Source organism: Sciurus carolinensis, chromosome 1, assembly GCF_902686445.1.
Source record: "Sciurus carolinensis chromosome 1, mSciCar1.2, whole genome shotgun sequence".
Classification (NCBI taxonomy): Eukaryota; Metazoa; Chordata; class Mammalia; order Rodentia; family Sciuridae; genus Sciurus; species Sciurus carolinensis.
This window is the reverse complement of record NC_062213.1, coordinates 105,118,552-105,138,224: the sequence shown is the minus strand read 5'-3', so window position 1 is coordinate 105,138,224 and position 19,673 is coordinate 105,118,552. Positions and strand designations below refer to the sequence as shown.

The window sequence follows — 19,673 nt, the reverse complement described above, 5'->3', positions numbered from 1 at the left end:
CCCAGTCCTCAAGCCAACCGGCTGCTCCAATCTTACCAAGCAGTACCTCTCCAGTCCCCAGCAGCTTCATGGACATTTGTGCACCTTCATCCGTCTCCAAGTCTGCTCAAGGCAGCCCCTGTGCCTCGATGGTCCACTACTCCATAATCCTACCAGGATGTTGCTCTCCTGGTACTTAAAAATGCCCCAATCCCAGCTCTACCAGAGAGCCTCTCCAGAGTGACCATTCACTAGCTCCTCCAGTCTCATCCCCTCCTCGACAGAAAATTCCCTTCACTCCTGATAAGCTGAAAACAAGAACAAACTTGCCTCTCCCCAACAGACACCTATCCTCAGAGAGCACATACCGCCAGTGTCTTCCCATCCATCTGCAAAGCCATTTACCATTTGTTTCTCTGGTGGCCTTAGATTACCATCTCCTAGAGGGCAGGGCCAGAGTAGTGGGCAGCTAGGCCCTGAATAAGGGAAATGGGGTATTCTGGTAAATTTAGAGGGTTAATAGACGTTTAGACAGAAACTTGCCTGAACTCTCATTATTATAAAGCCTATTATAAAGCTTTTTAAAACACATTCAACCACTTTCCAGCCTGGGTAGAGTTAATATAATTTAACCTTTGATTTAAAACCTTGTAATGCCCCAGGCCCATCATTCTCTTCTGCTACTATAATTATAGATGCAGAAGATGTAGGGACTAGGCAGATGATTGCTTGGAAGCTAATTTGTAGGATAAATCCTTTCTACTGCATCTTGTGTTCTTTTACCCTTATGAACGTGGAGCTTAAAAAATAAAAACAAAATCCCACTTAACTAAAGATTTCGGTTAAAGGAGGTCCAGTGCCAGGGTCTTCGTGAGGTGCCTCCCACTGTGGCTCACAATTAGTCACTTAATAAAGGGTTCTTGATGAGGGAATTCAGCAGCATATGATTTTCCACAACTGTAAGCTTGATTTTGATGTAACCACTCCTTTCTTTGAAAATCAGAGCCATTCACACACAGGTGTCCTAAATTTCTTTAAATTAAAAACCAACCTTTTACAAGGACTAGCTGTGCTTACTTTGAAGCAGCAAAGAAACAGGTGTCTGCTCGTGGCAGGTCAGGAACTCCCAAAGGAACCTACAAGTATTAATCAAGGAGTCATAATTCAGCATGCACAGCAGTCTAGCAACTAGAACCCCTTCCTTCAATTCCCAGGCCTGGGCTCAGAGGAAGGGGTCTGAGCTCTAGGGACCCATTCTAAACACCAATCCCAAACTCACTATAATCTAAACCAATTTTCCTGTCCAGCATCATCCAACCTGAACTGCTCCTTATGGCCACTGAGTCATTTCTTCAGTCCCTAAAAGGCCACTCCAACCACTGTTATGACTGCTCACCAAGCAAAGACAGAATTAATACACAAAGGACTATACTGGAAATAGAAGGCACTTTCCATCCAAATCCTACACATTTCTGAACACTCAGTCTGAGTCTGCTAACAACCTCATGTCTTCCTCAACAACCACCACCTACTCTGAACTATACTTTGAACTCTGCGGGAGTCTATGGAGAGAATTCAAGAGGTACGTGAACTTAAATGGAGGAAAAATTATATCTCTATTTACACTGGCCTCCAAGTGAACTTAACGATTCCTTTGATTATGAATGGGAACGACCAACATCATAACATCTCTAGTAGCTGTGATCTGTCACAACAGAAATTACATCCTTTCATATCACAGTGGATACATATACCCCAAAATACCATTTATACTCATCATGACACCAAAATCATAATAATTGTTAGACCTGCTGATAGCAGTTATTTAATTTAGTGTTATTGATAGTTATATTGCTATATCAGTAATTTGTTTTTGATATTTTGATAGCTATATTTCAATAAAATTTATTTCCTTTGTTATCCCATGCATTTCTTAAAATTTATCCATTTTTAAATGTTATCTTCAGACAAGGTCCAAAAGCTTCACTGAACTGCCAAGAGAATTCATGGCACAAAAAAGGTTAAAAACCCCTAATTAGATGGAATAAAGGCTTTGTAATCAGGAAAAAAAAGGGATTCAAATTCAGTTTCTGCCAATTTCTAGCTTTTTCTTTTAAACAAAATTACTTAGTCTCCTATAGCCTTGAAAGTCCTCATCTTAATCAACAAAGCCAACATTAAAAACAACATTTATCTTCTGAAGGCTGGGGGTGTAGTTCATTGGTCAAGCACCTGCCTCACATGCAGGAGGCCCTAGTTCCATTCCACCACCACAAAACAAAACAAGAGAAACATCTTGTGAAACCATTCACTTGTTTAAAAAAATTTAACTGAGCACCTACTTACTCTGTGCCTGGCCTAAGGCCAAGTTTCTAAGGCTACAGTGATGAACGTGACAGCCCATAAGCCGTCATACAGAAAACCATACTATGAAAAACAGCACAGTGGCCAGCACACAAGTATCCCATAACATTATAGTCCTCACTGCTAACATCACACATGTAGTGTTTAATATATGCCAATTTATGTTGCTTTTAGGTAACAACTTGTGGTTCACTGAGCTCATGCTTCCCCAATCAGGTTTCTTACAGACTGTGGCCAGGACTTGTTCCCACAAATGGGGCTGCTTGTCAAATGAAAGAACAAAGGATTTGACACCAATCGGTTCAGTCTTCAAAATTCCACTCTGTCACTTAAAAGGTTGTGGCTATGGCAGGGACCACAGTAATTGTCCTCCAAATCTATTCTTTCCTTTCCTTAAAATAACAGAGCCTCAAGTTTCTGACAGTTCGCATGGACACTTAGGATTAGGACAATACTTCCCAACCTCCTTTGCAGTTAAGTACAACCACAAGACCAAGTTCTAGCCAAGAGGAATGTAAGCAAAAGTGATATGCATAACTTCCAGGAAATATCCTTAATTTAAGAGAGTTTGCCCTTCACCAACCTTTTTCCTCCTTCCCAATGGCTGGGGCTTGAATGGCCATCTTGGACTCTGAGGTGATCATGGGAGTGGAGGTGTACATAGGGACAAGTCAGATGGAGGCTGGGTCCCTAATACTATGAAGCACCACTTCAACCTGGTCAGTAAGACATCTTAGGCAAGTTACTTAATCCCCGTGGATTTCAATATACCCATCTATAAAAAAATGATAACACAAGGTATCTACCTTGCAGGGTTGTTTTGAGGGCTCAATGACAGGGCTTGGTTCTCAGTATAGGCTAGAGTTAAGATAGCTGGCATTACTGCTGTTAGAGTAGTAACAGTCATCTTGCTTCAATGAAAAACGTAGTAAATGGAACATCTTCACAGTCCCAGTTGCCCAGAGGTGATTCAATGATGCTCACAGTTGAAAAGAGGATATAGTTTGGGCTGGAGTAACAGCTCAGAGGTAGACCATTTGCTTGGCATGTGTAAGGCCAAGCATGTGTGAGGTTCGATCCTCAGCACTGCATATAAATAAACAAATAATCCATTGGCAACCTAAAAATTATTTAAGAAAAAAAAGATGATACAATTTGGATCTTAAATGTCTTCCAAATCCCATGTGTTAAAGGCTTTGTCTCCAAGGAGGTGGTATTGAGAGGTGATGAACTTTTAAGAGGTAGAATCAAAAAGAAGTCTTTAGGTCACTGGAAATACACCCTTGAAAGGGACAGTGAGATCATGCCCCTTCCTCTTCCTCCATTTTCTGGAGATGAACTGAATATGTTTTTTTCCTACCACACCCTTCTGCCATGATGTACTGCCTCATCACAAGCTCAAAACAACATGGCCAATCAATCATGGAATAGAACTGTAAACCAAGTAAACCTTTCTTCTATAAGTTAATTATGCTAGGTATTTTGTTATAATGACAAAAACTAACTAACACAAAAGGCACCCTAGCCAGTCTAGTCTTCCTGACAAGAATTCCCTTCTTCAGCAATTTCATTAGATAGTTCTTAGAAAAGCAAAGTGCACCACCTCTGGGACAGTGTAAGGACAGTGGTATTTGCCCACAATCACAATTCTCATCCCTTTCCTTCAGAACCCTACCCTTGAATGCCCAAACTACCTCACTTCTGTCCTCTGACTCCTCCTTCTCTTCTGCCTTTGATCTCCACAGTCCTGCCTCTCAGCTCAGGCCCATCAGTAGATCAAAGTTTCTTTCAGGCTCTTTCGGAAGCACCCTCTGGTCTCTCCCCTAACTAACTGGGAAGTGATCACTTACTCCCATCCTTTTCAAACAAGAGGCTTCCCAAACTCTGCAAACAAACTTCTCTCCCCCAGAGGAAAATGTAGATGATGGCTGGCCATCTACAGGTTCTCTGGTGTTGATCTCCGGTGTTGATCCAGAGATAGACCGTCAACTTCATTTGTCATTGCTAACACTTTAAAGACATTTCATCTTGTTTGCAACATCGGCACTGGTCTGGGAGGTGTAACTCTTCATGGTACCCAAAATCAAAATATACTTCTATGTCTAAAGCTACCTTTCATTTCTCCTGATTCTCTTCCTGTTCATGCAGATACAAATCCTATTCTCTTCTTCCACACTGTTGTCATTTTCCCTGTCACTGTCACTAACCTAGGCTGCTCCCAGGCACTGACAGCACCAGTTACCCTCTTCCTCCCTCCTCACTTCCTCATCTTTGCACTCACACCAGCCCTTACTACTGCTCCCATCTTCGGCCCCTTTGGCTCCTCCTACTTTCAGTAGTGGAGGTTACTGTCCCCCTGGCTTGCCTAGGCCCAGGCTAAAAGTGGTTTTGGAACTGAAACAAGGATTGTGGCAGTAGCCAATGGTTCCAAGGGGTGAGGCACCCAGCCTGCAACTGCAGGCAACAAGATACAGTGGTCAGAGGCCAAGCCTAAAGCCAAGTAGCTTCAGTGGGACAAAGACACCAGCAGGATAAGTACCCCCAGAACAGGAGAAGATGAGCCTGATCCAAATCCTAGACTCCAGCAAAGGAAAAGAGCAGAAAAGCACAGGTCTAGTGATGCTAAGAGAGTCACAAGCAACTCAAGAGATTTACCCTGTGTACCCCTGCACACACGATCACAGGATTTCCAAACTCAAATCGCTGTTTCTGGAGGCTGGCACCCGTACATCTCATGTTGAAGAGCATTCAGCCTTATCCAACTTTTTACGAACAAAACTTGATTCCACATGGGCCAAAAACCTTGGGATTCTTTGCTGTTTTAAATTCATACTATACATTAGTTCACATTACATGCTAATTCACATTACACAGCAAGAATGCTGACACATGAATCAAACTGCACCAGACTGCAAGCAGGAAATAAAAGCCCAGTAAGGTTTTTTGTTCCCTCCCCAAACACCTTCTGCTTCTCCCAGGTTAAGTCATAGCCAGGTCTCCTCCCCGGCCTTGCCGACAGTTATCAGGTATTGAGGAGTGAGGAGGCTCCACCAGTCAGGCTCAAAATCAGGCAGAGATTACCAAGTCTGTCCACAGTTCCAAATGTCCCCACTTTCACCCACATCTGGCCTTCTGTCATTGTTCCCCATTAAAATCACCTTGATGCTCATTTTCCTCCACAGCACCTCTTTGCACATGAGGGTGGGGGTGGAGGGAAAATGTAATACTACCTAGTGCCAAGGGCCCAGCTCCGCTCCACAGTGGCCCAGAGAGCGAACAGCAGGGAGAGCAGCAGGCTGCCTTACATTTCTTCAGCAGCCAAAAGAAACAAAAGGCACAAATGTCACATTTCCTTGTTCCCACTGGTGGTTCCTTCTCCTGCGCTGAATCCAACCTTTCTACTCAGTCCTCCTTCCCACTCCAGTCACACACACCCCACTCCACACCCAAGACTTTCCTTGGTTGTGTCCTTTTGAATTCACATGAATCACTAATTGCTGATTCAGATCCAGATACTGAGTGAATGACATATACTGTATAACAAATACAAATACAGCAGCACCAAGAGGCTGGCGAATGGAGGGCTACCTGCCTTCTTGTCTCTGCCTAAGTAGACAGGAGACACAGAAACTGTATCCTAATCCACAGCTGGGCAGAAAAGGGCTAAACTAGCTGCCAGACTGGGATATGCATGTGCACTGAGCAGTTGGAACTCACACACTGGTTCCCTGACTCAGCTATGCATGGAACTACCTGGGAGAGCCCAAAGACTAATGCCTGGGCCCCAACCCACAGAATCTGCTTTCATTGGTCTGGAGTCATTGCCTGAACAATAAGATTTCTGAAAGTTCCCTCAATGATATCAACATGTACCCAACTTTGGGAGTCACTGATTGAACACGTTTATTATTATGAGTTTCAAACTACTCAAAGCAGTCAAGATGTTTACAATATCTTATATTATTTGACACAGCATCCCTTGGAGGTTTTATTGAGACTCAGATGTCAATCATGGTGAGAATGTGCCTGGAACTCAGGCCCTCTAACTCCAAAGTCCATTCTCTTTCCACACACCTGTTAACTCTCACAAAGGTGTGGGCAATGCAGGGAAGCAAACTTCAGTGCCAAAAGATTTCGAATAAATTCCCTAAGTGCAAAACACCTAGATTTAGAGATGCAAACTCTACAGGCAGTAGTGATAACCCCTTTAAATGCAGAGAACAGAACCATACATAAAGGGCAAGGGGTGTGTTCACGTTTGAGGTTTGAGGAGATAGTGAGAGAATGCACCAGATCTTCGATAGTGAGTTCATTCTAGACCCAACATATGTTGTAAGACACCACACTTAAGTCTTGCTGGGTGGCATGAAAAGAATGGACAAGTGTTGGTGGGGGTGTGCTCTTCATGGGGGTAGATCAGAGGCTCACCACTTGGGACCACAGTTTCTTCCTCCCACTCTAAGCATTTAGACCTTCTCTGAGGGAACAAAAACCAATCCAAGCACAGCCCTTACCAGGCAGTTTGAACTTCTCCAATCTCTCCTTCCCCTAGGACCCAGTGCTGAGCTTCCTTGGTGAGGAGACACAGGATTAACATCCTCAAACGCTAAGCCTACAGGCCACTTGGTAAGGAAATAACCTCCCTTCGACTCCCATCCCACACACTCCCACTTTCCCCTCAAAAAAAAAAAAAAATCATTATCACCAAATAGACTTTCCCGACAGAGTGGGAATTACATTGCCACTTCCAATTAGGAATGAATGCAGACCAACACAAAAGTGAAAACCCTGGAGCATCCATGACCCTCCTACTCCAGGAAGCTAGCTCACAGTCCACATGCATTCCTACATCATGGATGTGCAGATGAGGGACCTCACCCCATGGCCCAGGACACACACTTAAAAATCAGCAAATGTTCCTGCTTAAATACAAACAATATCCCACCATTCCTCCAGGGTCAGAAACGGGCCTTTAGGTCTCTACTTCAATCTGTGGCACACCAATTGCCTCCTGGTGTCCCCTGAAGTCTAGAGTTGATGGGAAAAAGAAACACAGGAATTACAGGAATCAAGAGCAGGTTAAACTTTCACATCGATTGCACTGATAAGCGCAGTCACTTACCCAGCACAGCCAGACAGCTCAGCACTGGGAGAAAGCACTTCATGTCGGCAGCAGCAGCAGTGAGAGGACACAACACAGGGCGCTTCCTCTTCTCCCAGCACCTAATCTCTCATTTCTGGCAATCCACTTATAGCTCCAGAGAACAGTTTTGGAAATAGAACTTAACTCGGAGAATGACAATGGGTTAAGGAGGGCAATCAGAAGAAGGGAGCTGGGGGGAGGGAGGGGAGTGGCAAGTGTGAAAACTCCCTTATGCTAAAGGAAGGGTCCAGAGCAATTCTGAGGGCGCTCCAGTCTTCTGCCACATTGTGTGCCTTGCAATTTCCACTGGAACTGTAGATTGTGGTGGATTAATCCTCAATAAAAAGGGAGAATGAGAGGCTGAGAAAATCCTTTCATCCACTGATTATACAGGAATGTCCTTGGCTTCGCAGTGAAGGTGTCTGTGATCTCCCTCATTCGGATTCCCCAAAGGGAACACGGCGGATTTTGTCAAAACCTTGGACAGCCAAATCAACCTGGCTGGTATCCACAGTTTGGATCTCCTCATCAAAAAGTCCCTCTCCATCCATGATGGTTACGGGCTGTCACCTGTCCCACACCTGCCCAGGACACAAGCGGGCGGGCATTCGGCAGCCCCGACGCGGCCCCACAACGCCAGATTTCTAAAACAAACACAACAGAGATTTATTAAAAAGCAAATACAATCGCCACCAAACCTACAGGGGCCGAGCGCTTGGCTGGTCCAGGCACCTGGGTCCTGTCCCTCCTCTAGGACAACCAATCTTTGCATTTCTGACCTTGGGCAAGTCGCTACCTTTTCCTCCGCCTCAGTTTCCCTTCCCAATGCAGGGCAATTGTGGGAAGCCCGATTGTTCCTGAAATACTTTCACCAAATGCTTCACTCCTGAGATTTCCCGTCGCCTCCTACCGAGTCCGGCGCCGCGGGGAGCCCCACCCTCTACCGGGGCAAATCGGTAAAGGACTCAGAGGAGGGGCCGCGACTCCCGGGTTCCACGCTGGCCCCCGCCCCAACCGTGGGAGCTCGGTGCGCGCCGCGTCCCAGGTGGCCCCGCTATTGTTTTACCTTCGCGGGTGTTTATTTTTCGCTGATTGGAAAGAAAAAAGAGACCGGGAAGAAGGGAGCCAGCGGCTCCACTTTCCGCTGCCGAAGCGCGCTCACTGCGCGGTCGACCAGCCTGGGGAAGGGGCTCGGGCCCGGCCCGAGCCCGAGCCCGAGCCCGCCACCAGCCCTCCCCGCCTCCCTCGGCCGGGCTCCGGGCGCCCCCTTGCCGCCCCCACCCGGCGCCTCCCGGAACCCCGCGGGAGCCTGACCTGGCCCTCCGGCCTCGCTCTCTACGCGTCTGTCTGTCGGTGGGTCGACCGGCGCACGCCTCAGGGGACCCGCCGCTTCCTCCTCTCCGCCCGCAACCGCACCAGCAGCCGCGCTCCAGCCCCTCCCGAGGCCCCGCCCTCCAGCTCAGCCCGGCCGGCTGCACCCGGAGAGGCAGCGGCGGGCGAGGGCGGCGGCCTCGGTGAGCGGCCCCGCCCCGGCCCCGCCCCTTCCCCGCCCGGAGTCCGGCGGCCGGCGGGGGCCTGGGGGCTCGCCTGGCGCTGGTGCACCGCAGGACCTGGTTAGAGCTGCGAGGGGACCGAGCGGCCGGGAAAGTTAATCAGCGGTTCCCACGCAGACTCCTGCCGGCTGGCGAGATGCACAGGCCCTTTCCAAAGCCCAGCAAAGGACTCAGGGGCGTGAAGAGGCCGGCACAAGAGCGCGTCCCCTGTCTGAGAAACAAAAACAAAGCCCTTCCTTGGTGTCTTGAATCTGTTCATGTAGTGCACCCCCATATTGTGCTTCTCTCTGTGATGCAATCTGGACTCTGAAAACAGCCTGGTTCTCCCACTACCTAGCTGCAGACCTTAACCAGGTTGTCTAACCTCTCTGTGTCTCAGTTTCCTCGTCTGTTATATGGAGAAAGAACCCCATCTAGTCATGTGAGATGGCTAGGTCATACTTATAAAGCACTTGGAACAGTGTCTGATACATCATAACCACTCAGCAAATATAAACTATTAATCTTTTATGACTGATCGCCTTATCCAAGCAAGTGCTTTTTCATTCATTCATCATTACTAAAGAATAGGACAAAGCTGCCCTCGTGGAGTTTGCTGTCTAGTGGGGACACACACAATAAAACAGACATGACAAGAACAATGTCTAGGAAGCACATGCAAAGCCCCACAACCCTATTATCAGGGGATGGGGAGCCAGGTACTGGTCATAGGGAAAACTAGGTAGAAATTGAAGCAGAAGGAGGTTCCAGAGGAAGAGAAAGGAGGAAGGTAATGAATCATAGAGCCATGAAAACACACCTTTGTAGGCCTAGAAGGGAGAGAGTAGCCAAGTCAGAGGACCAGAAGTCTCTGTGGGACCCAGACTAGACTGTAAGAAAGAAATGGAAACTAGTGAGCTGAGAAGCAATTCTTAGATGCCAGAAGCTAGAGGGCTTTGTATGATGTGTTAAGGGGTTTGGTCCTTAGCCTGGGGCCATCAGGAAGATCCTCAAGGTTTTGAGTAGGGGAGTGTGGTTATCAGATGCACATTTTAGAAAGAGCACTCTTTCCTCAACTTGGACAATGGATAGAAAAGGAGTTGTATGGAGGTTGGGGTGGGTGTGGGGTGGCATTGCCGAAAATCCAGAAAAACATAATAATGACCATGCCTACAGAAGTAGCAACAGAAACAGAGGAATCTGTAGGTCCCTTGGTGCCAGGAGATAGGCCCCATAGCATGCAAGAAAATGTGAGGAATGAGCAGAAACACCTATTCCAGCTTCGACTGAAATCAGGAGACAAAGGATAAAGTTGGATATATTGGATTTGAGATACCCAAGAAACATCCAGTTGACAGTGTCTGAAGAAGTAATCAGTGGTAGGAGGCAGGTAGAGTTAAAAACTCAAAAAGCGGTTATGGATTTATAAAGTGATTTTTATCTTATTGAACTGTATGACAGTAAAAAAATGTTAGTGGAAGAATATACTGATAATTCACTTATACTAAAAAAAAAGAAAAAATTTAATGCCCCCAATATACAGGACAATGAAGAGCATGCTATGAGGATACAAAGATAACTGGAGAGTCCTATGTTCTCTTTCCTTTCTCTTGGTTGTAAATTTCTTGCAGGCAGGATCTGCCCTTTAATTATAATTTATCCCAAATAACTCTTGATATTTGATCTCTGTGTGTAATTGCCTTATAAATACTTCAATTGAATTGAATTGAATATTTATCACATATTTAAACTATTATATTGAAAATCTCCTCTTGTGTCAATATTTTCTCTTTTCCCCAAGACAACTGTGACTCTGGCATCTCTCTGTTCTTCTCTCCTTAGGCTCCTTTATTTATTTATTGAGTATCTACTATGTGTCAAGAAAAGTCTCTCCCTTCATGGAGTTTATATTGTAGTGTGAAACAATGAAAGAAATATATAACATAATGTGACATTTGTCCTAAAGAGAAGTCAAATAGTGTGTGTGTGTGGAAAAGTGGGGATAGGGAGAGGGATTCTGCTTCAGGGGGGTGTTCAGGGAAGACCGCTCAGAGAAGGTGATGTTAGATTGGGGGGAGGGAGGAAACCCTGGAGATTTCTGAAGGAAGGGTATCCCAAGCTTAGCGAACAGCAAATGCAAGTGTTCTAAAAACAAAAGTTATACGTATGTCTGAAATTGCATGAAAAAGAAGAGGAGGCATGATCAGAGAGGCCACATAAGCCAAATCATGTAGGACCTTACAAGCTGAGGAGTGGTTTAGCTCACTCTGGCTGCTGGGGAAGAGCAGAGAGTCAGGAATGGGGTGGGGTTGGGGGGAATGCTGAATCCGAACCTGTGGCAGTCATAAGTTCAGAGATGACCATGACTCAGACTAGGGTGCTGTAAGCGCTGGTGGTGAAAAGTGGGTGGAGTCTGGAAACCTTTCCAAAGTAAATCCAATGAAAGTCTCTGAAGAATTAAATATGGAGAAAGAAAGAGAAGATTCAAGGAATCTTGTAGAAGGTCCACCTCAATCTTCTCAGGAGTTCTCTAACCCCCAAAGTTGCCCAAATCTTTCTCCAAGACTATGCTTCCTGGGGCTTCTTCCTGAGCCTCCATCCTTGAACCCCTGCATTCAATAAACCTTTCTCAATCCTTAGTTCTTTCCTTTCCACCCTCCTCCTAGAGCCTTGAGTCCTTCTGAATGATCTTTCAAATCCTTGGCTTCCATGACTACAGCTGATATGTTATGGTTGGTTCCCAGTGTTGCATTCTTTCTAATCTCTACCTTTATGGAACATTTACAATAGGCAAAGAACAGTGCTAACTGTTGGATAGGGAGAGAAAAGTCCAATTAAAAGAATGCCTCTGCCTCCGGAGATAGAAGCAACTCAGTGAAGGAAGGACGAACAGGGGCCTGATGCTGGCCCCTTCAGGAATCATCGGCAAGCAGAGATTTAAATTGAAAGGAGTCCTAAGGGAAGGAGAGACATCAAAGGAGAGGAGAGCACAGAAGTCCCCAGTCAGCAAATCTGTCTGGGGCCCCAGATGAATATTAGAAATTCACTTCGGAACATTTTACATTTGAATCTTGAATTTGTTCCTGGATTGGCCTGGAATCAAGTGGATCTTTTAGACATTTTAGAAGACTTCTTAATTTTCTGCACTCGAGTTAAACCCAGAAGGCTGCAGAAGCCAGGTTGAGGTCTGTTGACGGGAAGCACTGAGCTCCTGTGTACTGACAGCACAGCCTGAAGGAGTCTTCCCAACTCCAGCCCAGCTCTACTGCTGGGAGTAAAGGTCTCTGGGGCCTGATTTTCCTATTTTTTTGAGAGAATTGAGGGATCCAGACTTTCCTTTAAATTTTCCTAATTTTGCTTCTTAGAAAATAGAGTTTAAGCACTGTGGGAGTCCCAATAGAAAATTTGTTTTTTGGGTAAGATAGGGACAAACAGTTCCATCAGTCTCCAGACCCATGGGTGCTTTCATCAAAAGGCTTATCTTAAACCAAAACAACATAAAGTTATGCTTAGAAGGCAAAAAGGGTGTTAGCAAACTTGGCTTATGTCACCTAAAGTTGAGGGCAAGAAATTTTGTCTAAAGGTAGGCAGGCATTAACTATGTGCTCACAAACAACCAGTGTTAATTATGTTAATTACTCTTAATGCACTAGAAAAATGCCAAATGAAGAGCAGATCCTCCCTATCCCCACCACAGAACAACCAAGGCAGAGCCACTGAATAATTCTTATCGCCAGCTTCCATCTTACTGATTACCCTCCTATAGGTTAGAATCCCCAGAGCCAAAGACTAGGGAGAGCTTATTCTGGATAGCAGGATACCACTGGTCTTTAAAAATAAATAAACGGGGAAGGGGGTAAGGGAAGAATGGAGGAACTTTGGATTGTGTAGAGGGAAATGAGGGGAGGAGAGGGGGCGGAGGGAAGGGAAGATGGTGGTATGAGACAAACTTCATTATCCTATGTACACGTATGATTACACTAAGGGTGTGAATCTCCAGTGTGTACAACCAGAGAAATGAAATGTTGTATTCCATTTGTGTACAATGAATCAAAATGCCTTTTTAGTTTAGTCATGTATAACTAGAACAAACAATAATAAATAAATAAATAAGACAATTACATCTCAAGACCAAAGTGGCACATGGTTATCCCTTAAAGGCTTTATCCCAAGTGGGTGCTCAGAACTTGAGATGTGCCATCCAGCATTAGAGAAGGGCCTGGATTTGCCCCCAGTGAAACTCTGATGACTGGTTTATCCAAGAGGTAAAAATAAGATGCTACTCAGTTGAGATTCTCCTTTCTCCACAAAACCCACAGCTCTGCTCATTCTTTTCTTGACTGACAGAGGACAATGGGTCTGAAGAAGAATACCTAGGTTAGTGTCCCAGATCTGTACTTTTTTTTTTTGGTAGTGGGGATTGAACTCAGGGGCACTTACCACCCAGTCACATCCCTAGCCCTATTTTGTATTTTACTTGAAGACAGGATCTCACCAAGTTGCTAAGTTGCTGAGGCTGACTTTGAACTCTTGATCCTCCTGCCTCAGCTTCCTGAGCCGCTGGGATTACAGGCCTATGCCACTATGCCCAGCAGATCTGTACTTACTGATACCTAACTCTGGTCAACTTATTTACCTTCTCTTACAAATGAGGTTCCTCATTTGTAAAAAGGGGGCAATAATAGCACCTGATCTCAAAGAGATTGTTATGGTTTAATATGAGGTGTCCCCCCAAAACTCCTGTGTTCATGTGCAAGGGTGAAATTATTGGATTATAAGAGCTGTAACCTGATTAGGATTAATCCACTTGATGGATTAATAGTTTGAATGGATAATCTACAGAGAGGTAACTGTAGGCAGGTGGGGTGTGGCTAGAGAAATAGGTCACTGAAAGTTTGCCCTTGGGGTTGATATTTTGTCACCCTGTCTTTGACCTCTCTTTATCCAACTTTCTTCTTTAACTTGTCACAAAGTCCCAGTCCTGCTCTGCATGAGTTACTGCAGAAGCACTCTAAAATTCAGGCTCCCAGGCCTGCCCAGATTTTGTTCCTAAACATTTGTTTGAGACTAGAGTCAGATGACTTTTAAGGGTTCTTCCAAGCCAAAATTTTATGACATATCTGCTATGGTTTGGATGTGGTTTGTCCCCACCAAAACTCATCTTGAAATTTGGTTGCCAAGGTAACAGTGTTGAGAGATGGTAAGACCTATAATGGGTGATTAGGTCATGGGAGGGGGCTCAACTGTCATGAAGAAGTTAATGTAGATCTTGCAAGAGTAAGTTAGTTACAACAAGAGCAGATTTTTAAAAAGTGAGTTTAGCTTCTTGTTCTTGCTTTCTCTCTCCCACACATGCCGTTCCACACACAGCTGCTTCCCTTTCACTTTTCCACCAAGAGTTGATGCAGCACGAGGTCCTCCCCAGAAGCTGAGCAGATATCAGCACCATGTTCTTAAACTTTCAGAACTGTGAGCTAAATTGATCTCTTTTCTTTATAAATCACCCCAGTCTTGTATATTATGTATAGCAACAGAAAATTGACCAAGAAAAGAGCCTCACAAGTTCATGATCACACTCCCTTTATCCCAGTCCATTTCTGATTTTGATCGAGAAGTTCTCAATTACATGAGATCAAAAGAATCCAAAGTGTTCACCTTTTTATTAAATCAATATTCATTCTGAAATTAATCCTGATAGTGATCAAGAGGCTCCCCATTCTTCCCAGTTCCAAACCTTGAGTATTTGGTTGCTCTCTATTCCTCTTTTCCAAAAATCTTAGAACATCCTTTTTTTTTTTTTTTTTTTTTTTTAAATTGAACAGCCTTGGATATGCTTCTTATACCCAGCTTTGGCTCATGACCTGACTTCTTCCTTCTCTGGACTTCCATCCTTTGCTAAAGAATTGAAAAAATCCTTGTGGTTGTGGGGAGGGTGGATGCCATGATGCTTGTCACGTTGGAGTGACTTCTCTGTGTTAAATTGGCTGACCCCCACTCTTTCTCCCTCTCAATGTCCCAGGGCATCTGGGCTGTGTGCCCAGGCTGGCTGCCACTTTCAACCATGCTGGGGTCCAGGTGGAGGACTCTTAAGAATTTGTCTTTGACCCTCTGGTGAAAAAAAAAATAGTTGGTTTAATCACAGACTGTCTGTCCTTGCACAGGGAGAGGTGGGTCACCACGGATCTGAGATTCTAAGAATCCCAACAAACATGAGCTTGAAGTAGAAGAGAGCCTCTGGATGGGGTGCTTTTTCTAAGATATCTGTTACCCCACTGATCGCCAGGGCTATCTGGCCTGTTCTGCCTGGCACGTTGCCTTTCTCATAAAAGAGTGCAAAGACATTGGCAAATCTCACCCAAATATACATGAGCCTGACTGACTGCTTCTAAAAGTTCACTTAGAAGTTAATTATTTGGAACTCAGAACATATTTTCCCATAACAGTAGTATAATAAATGCTGATCGTATTTCCAGACCCACATGCAAGCGTGTTTAACCCTTAATGCACCTGAAATGCTCCATATTTAAAAGGAAAAAAGCAGTAAATCAACAATATAGTTGAAACACCAGGGATTCAATAATACTGAAAAATAACACTGGAACAAGAATTTTGTCCTTTAAAAAAAATGAACAAATATTCAGTTACCTTAAGGTGCTGCTACATGCCCTGAGGTGGTAAAGAATGCAGGCATGTTTTCTGTCCTTATGGGATTAAATTCTATATTTGGTTTTCAGTTTATTGTCTGTCTTCTCCAGGAGTGTGTTAGCTCACAGTGATCTTGGTCTTCTTTGTTTTTCAGTGTGTGCTTAATGCCTAGATTAATGCCTTGCATATAGTACATACTCAATAAATATTTGTTGAATGAATGATTTTGTTGGGGACACAGACAACACACAAGTAAGCAAATAAATATGTTATTGAATGTCAGATGGTGATAAGTGCTTTGAAGAAGCAGAGGACGCAGGGATGGAAGTGGTTTTTTCAGTGCAGTGATCAGGAAAGGGTGAAGATAGTTGTATATTTGGGTCTAGGAATGTATCTCAGTGGTAGAGTACTTGCCTAGCCTATGTAAAACCCTGGGTTCAATCTAATATTTGCACAGAGATATGTTTTGTTTTGTTTTTTTGCGGTACTGGGGATTGAACCCAGGGCCTTGTGCTTGCGAGGCAAGCACTCTACCAACTGAGCTACATCTCCAGCCCTGCACAGAGATATGAATGAAGGATTAAGTCATAGAAGATATGGAGGAAGAAAGAATCCTAGTTTTTATATCAGAGCAAGAAATTTGAATCAATGTTCCCACTGAGCTCATTCATATACTTGGATAAAGTCTTAAATGTTGTTTAATAAGGTATTAAAATGAAAAAAAAAAATACTAAAGTGATAAGGAATTAGCAGGCAAAAGCTAGAAGAAGTGGAGAACCATGACCCAAAGCCATGGTTGCTTTCATCAGTGCATGTAGAATAAATATCTGCAAAATGAGTTTTTTGTCCCCATAAGGTAGAGGTGACACACATTGAAGCCCAGGAAGAAGATGATGCTCTGATACTGAATCCAGGATACCCCACCCCAGCTCTGTCCTCAGGATAAGTAAGAATCAGAAGTAAGTCAGCCCTTACCCCTCCCACCTGACTGAGCCACCCAGATAGATATCTTGAACCTAGACCTGGGGTCAAAGTAGTTCAGTGTTGGGAGAAGTACCAGATCCCTGGCAGAAGCAAATGACAATCCTTTCAGGAGAGCCTGAGTCTTGAATTATTTCAAAATGAAATCTCCAGCATACAGTCATACACACTCAAGAAAGAAAAGGAGAACCTTAATTAATCACACATGTGCCTATGAAATGTATCTGAAGTAGAAATAAACAGCAGGAACCTCATGGCAGATATTAAACATTTAATTGCCCAGAGAAGCCAGGCATAGAACAAAGCTCCTTTCTTTGTGAGTGTCTTTCTCACATGATAACGCAAATGCAGGAGTTGGTATTTGCCTCCAGACCACAGACATTTGACTAGGTCCTAGACTATTAAAAACTTTTTTTTTCTCTTTAAATATGTATGCACGTATCAGTGATGGGACCAAAATAACCTCTGTTGCAACAATGGCCGACTTGTGGAATTGGGAGTTTCTCCCCCAGCCCGCTCCTGGCCTCCAGATGTCAGGCAGTCTGCAGTCCCCTTTCATTCTCACCCACCGCAGAGCCATTTAGCCTGTGGAGTGGTGGGGGATGCTTCACAGCTGTTTCTGAACCCCACCCCAGCTCTGAGTGAAGCCTGATCTTGCCTGAGGCCAGTTGTGGGGGAGGGGCACAAGCAAAGCCCCCTGGGAGTGGAGCAGGGTGGGTAGATTTGTTCCAAGAGTTCCGCAACTGCTGCTTATTAACAGGCTTGTTTTTAGCTTGGGAGTCTGGTCTTTACCATGAGGGAAAGAGGGAGTGGATATCATACCAGGGTGTGAGAGGAGCACTGTAGGCTGGGGCACACAGGGTGGAGCACACAGCCTCTTCCCTGGGCACTAGTGTGTGGTCCTGTCCTCCACTGCAGACCAGGACCTGGAGGGTTCCTGACACCATCACTTCTAGCACCTCCCCCATGTTTTTTTTCTTTCAAGCCTTTCTTCTCTTTCTCCTCCTCTTCTTCCAGAACTACTGATTTGCATCAGTAAAAGAGCCACAGCAAGGTGGTCAGAAGTCACACCATACAAATATGCTTATTGGAGCCGCCTCCCCGCAGCTGGGGAGTGTGTTCCAGCCTCACCCCTGGAACATGAAGGAATGTAAAGATGACAAATGAAAAATTTGGCTCTACAGTTAAAAGTTCTAATATCATACTTCTCTTTCACTGGTGAAGGGGCAAAAGAAGACTTCTTTCTGTCCTTCAAAAGTTTGCTGAAATTGATTAACAGTCGGCACATTAATAGGAGAAAAAGCTATACAAATTTATTACAATAGGCAAGAAAAAAACACACCAAGTATTTTCCAGAGTCATACACCAAGTATGTGTCTCCCTAAGGGCCAGACGATTGAGGCTTAAGTAACTTGTGAGAATGCACAGTAGAGGAAAGGTTGTCTTATTAGGTAGATAAAGTCTCTTAAGTAACCTCTCTCAGCTGCCCTCAGAAGAATAGATGAAAGGTCTGATCAGGCAGGGTGTTCTGGGTTGGAGACGTTTAGTCTCTTCTTTCTCTGGGTTTGTAATTATTTATTTATTTATTTATTTGGTACTAGAGATTAAACCCAGGGGCACTTAACCATGAAGCCACATCCACAGCCCTTTTTTATATATGTATATATTGTATTTAAAGTCAGGGTCTCACTAAGTTGCTTAGGGCCTCACTAAGTTTCTGAGACTGGCTTTGAACTCTTGATTCTCCTGCCTTTACCTCCAGAGTCATTGGGATTACAGCTGTGCACCACCATGCCAGGTGCACTCTGCATTTTTAATCTCTCCTGGTCCGGGAGAACTTTCTTCAGTCATAAAAGAGAATTCCAAAGAGAGTCCCTTCCTGCTCTTGGGGGAAAGGAGGGAACAAAACAAGGTAGAGGAATCTGAATTCTGAGGTAGATTCTAAGGCCTTTTGACATATTAAAATGCTAGTCTTTGAAGTATTATTTTATTTTCCCAACACTGGTTATGTGACCTCAGATAATTTTGTCAATCAATCAGTCTTAGTTTCCTCATCTATAAATAGAAACCATAGCATCTACTTCAGATATTGTAGTGCTTTTATTCTAGGGTTAGCCAGAAGAATACAGGGATAATACATGGGGTAAAATACATAGCATGTAGTAAGTATTCAGAGAATTTAGTCATTTAAAAATATGATTAGACACCTACTAAGTGCCATGTTCTGTCCTAGGTGCTGAGTATAAAATGGAGACAAACAGAATCTTACCTTCATGGATTTAACACTTTAGGAGGGGGAGACAAAAATAAACAAATAAATAAAATATATAGCAAAGGAAATACAAAGACAATACACACACACACACACATATATATGCACATATATATATATATATATATACAGCACAACAGATAATGAAAAATGTTATGAAAAAAAAATAAAGCCAAGAAGGAAATAATGGCAAACCCAGGAAAGAGGGACTGTTATTTATTTATTTACTTATTTATTTATTTATTTATCTTTTTTTTTTTTTTTTGGCAAGGCTATAATTTCTTTTTTTAAAATATTTTTATTAGTTGTCAATAGAACTTTACTTCTTATTTACTTATTTATATGTGGTGCTGTGAATCGAACCCAGTGCTTCACACATGCTAGGCAAGTATTCTACCACTGAGCCACAACCTCAGCTCCTATAATTTCTTTAATGACAGATTTTCCTTAAAGAAGAGCCACAGAGACTCCCTGTGAATGTGACCTTTGACTGTAGACCTGAGGGAGGTGAGGGAGCCAAGCATGCAGACATTGAGGAAAGAGCATCCTGAACCAGGAGTATGCCAGTTATGACTAAGAAATTTCTGGAAGCTCAATCCAGGTATGGCTGAAGCTCAGCGAGGGAAATAACTGCAGGAAGTGAGGTCAAAAAGTTAATGTGCATGCTGAAGGGGAGGGTGGGAGTTGTGTGAGAACCTGTTGACCATTGAAAACTTGGGAGAGTTTTAAGGAGAGGAGTGATAGAATCTGATTAATG

At 44.0% G+C, this 19,673-nt stretch overlaps 1 protein-coding gene across 1 annotated transcript in view; it reads right to left on the bottom strand.

The window, feature by feature from the left end:
* Positions 1–8,942, bottom strand: part of Igsf3 (immunoglobulin superfamily member 3) — a 97,215-nt gene extending 88,273 nt beyond the window's left edge. Inside the window, exons 1-2 of the mRNA XM_047521243.1 lie at positions 8,801–8,942; positions 7,466–8,130 (exon numbers count right to left, since the gene is read on the bottom strand). Coding sequence (XP_047377199.1) covers positions 7,466–7,508 — 43 coding nt within the window. The 5' untranslated portion in view covers positions 7,509–8,130; positions 8,801–8,942. The remainder of the gene's footprint in view (positions 1–7,465; positions 8,131–8,800) is intronic.
* Between the last annotated feature and the right edge of the window lie 10,731 nt (positions 8,943–19,673).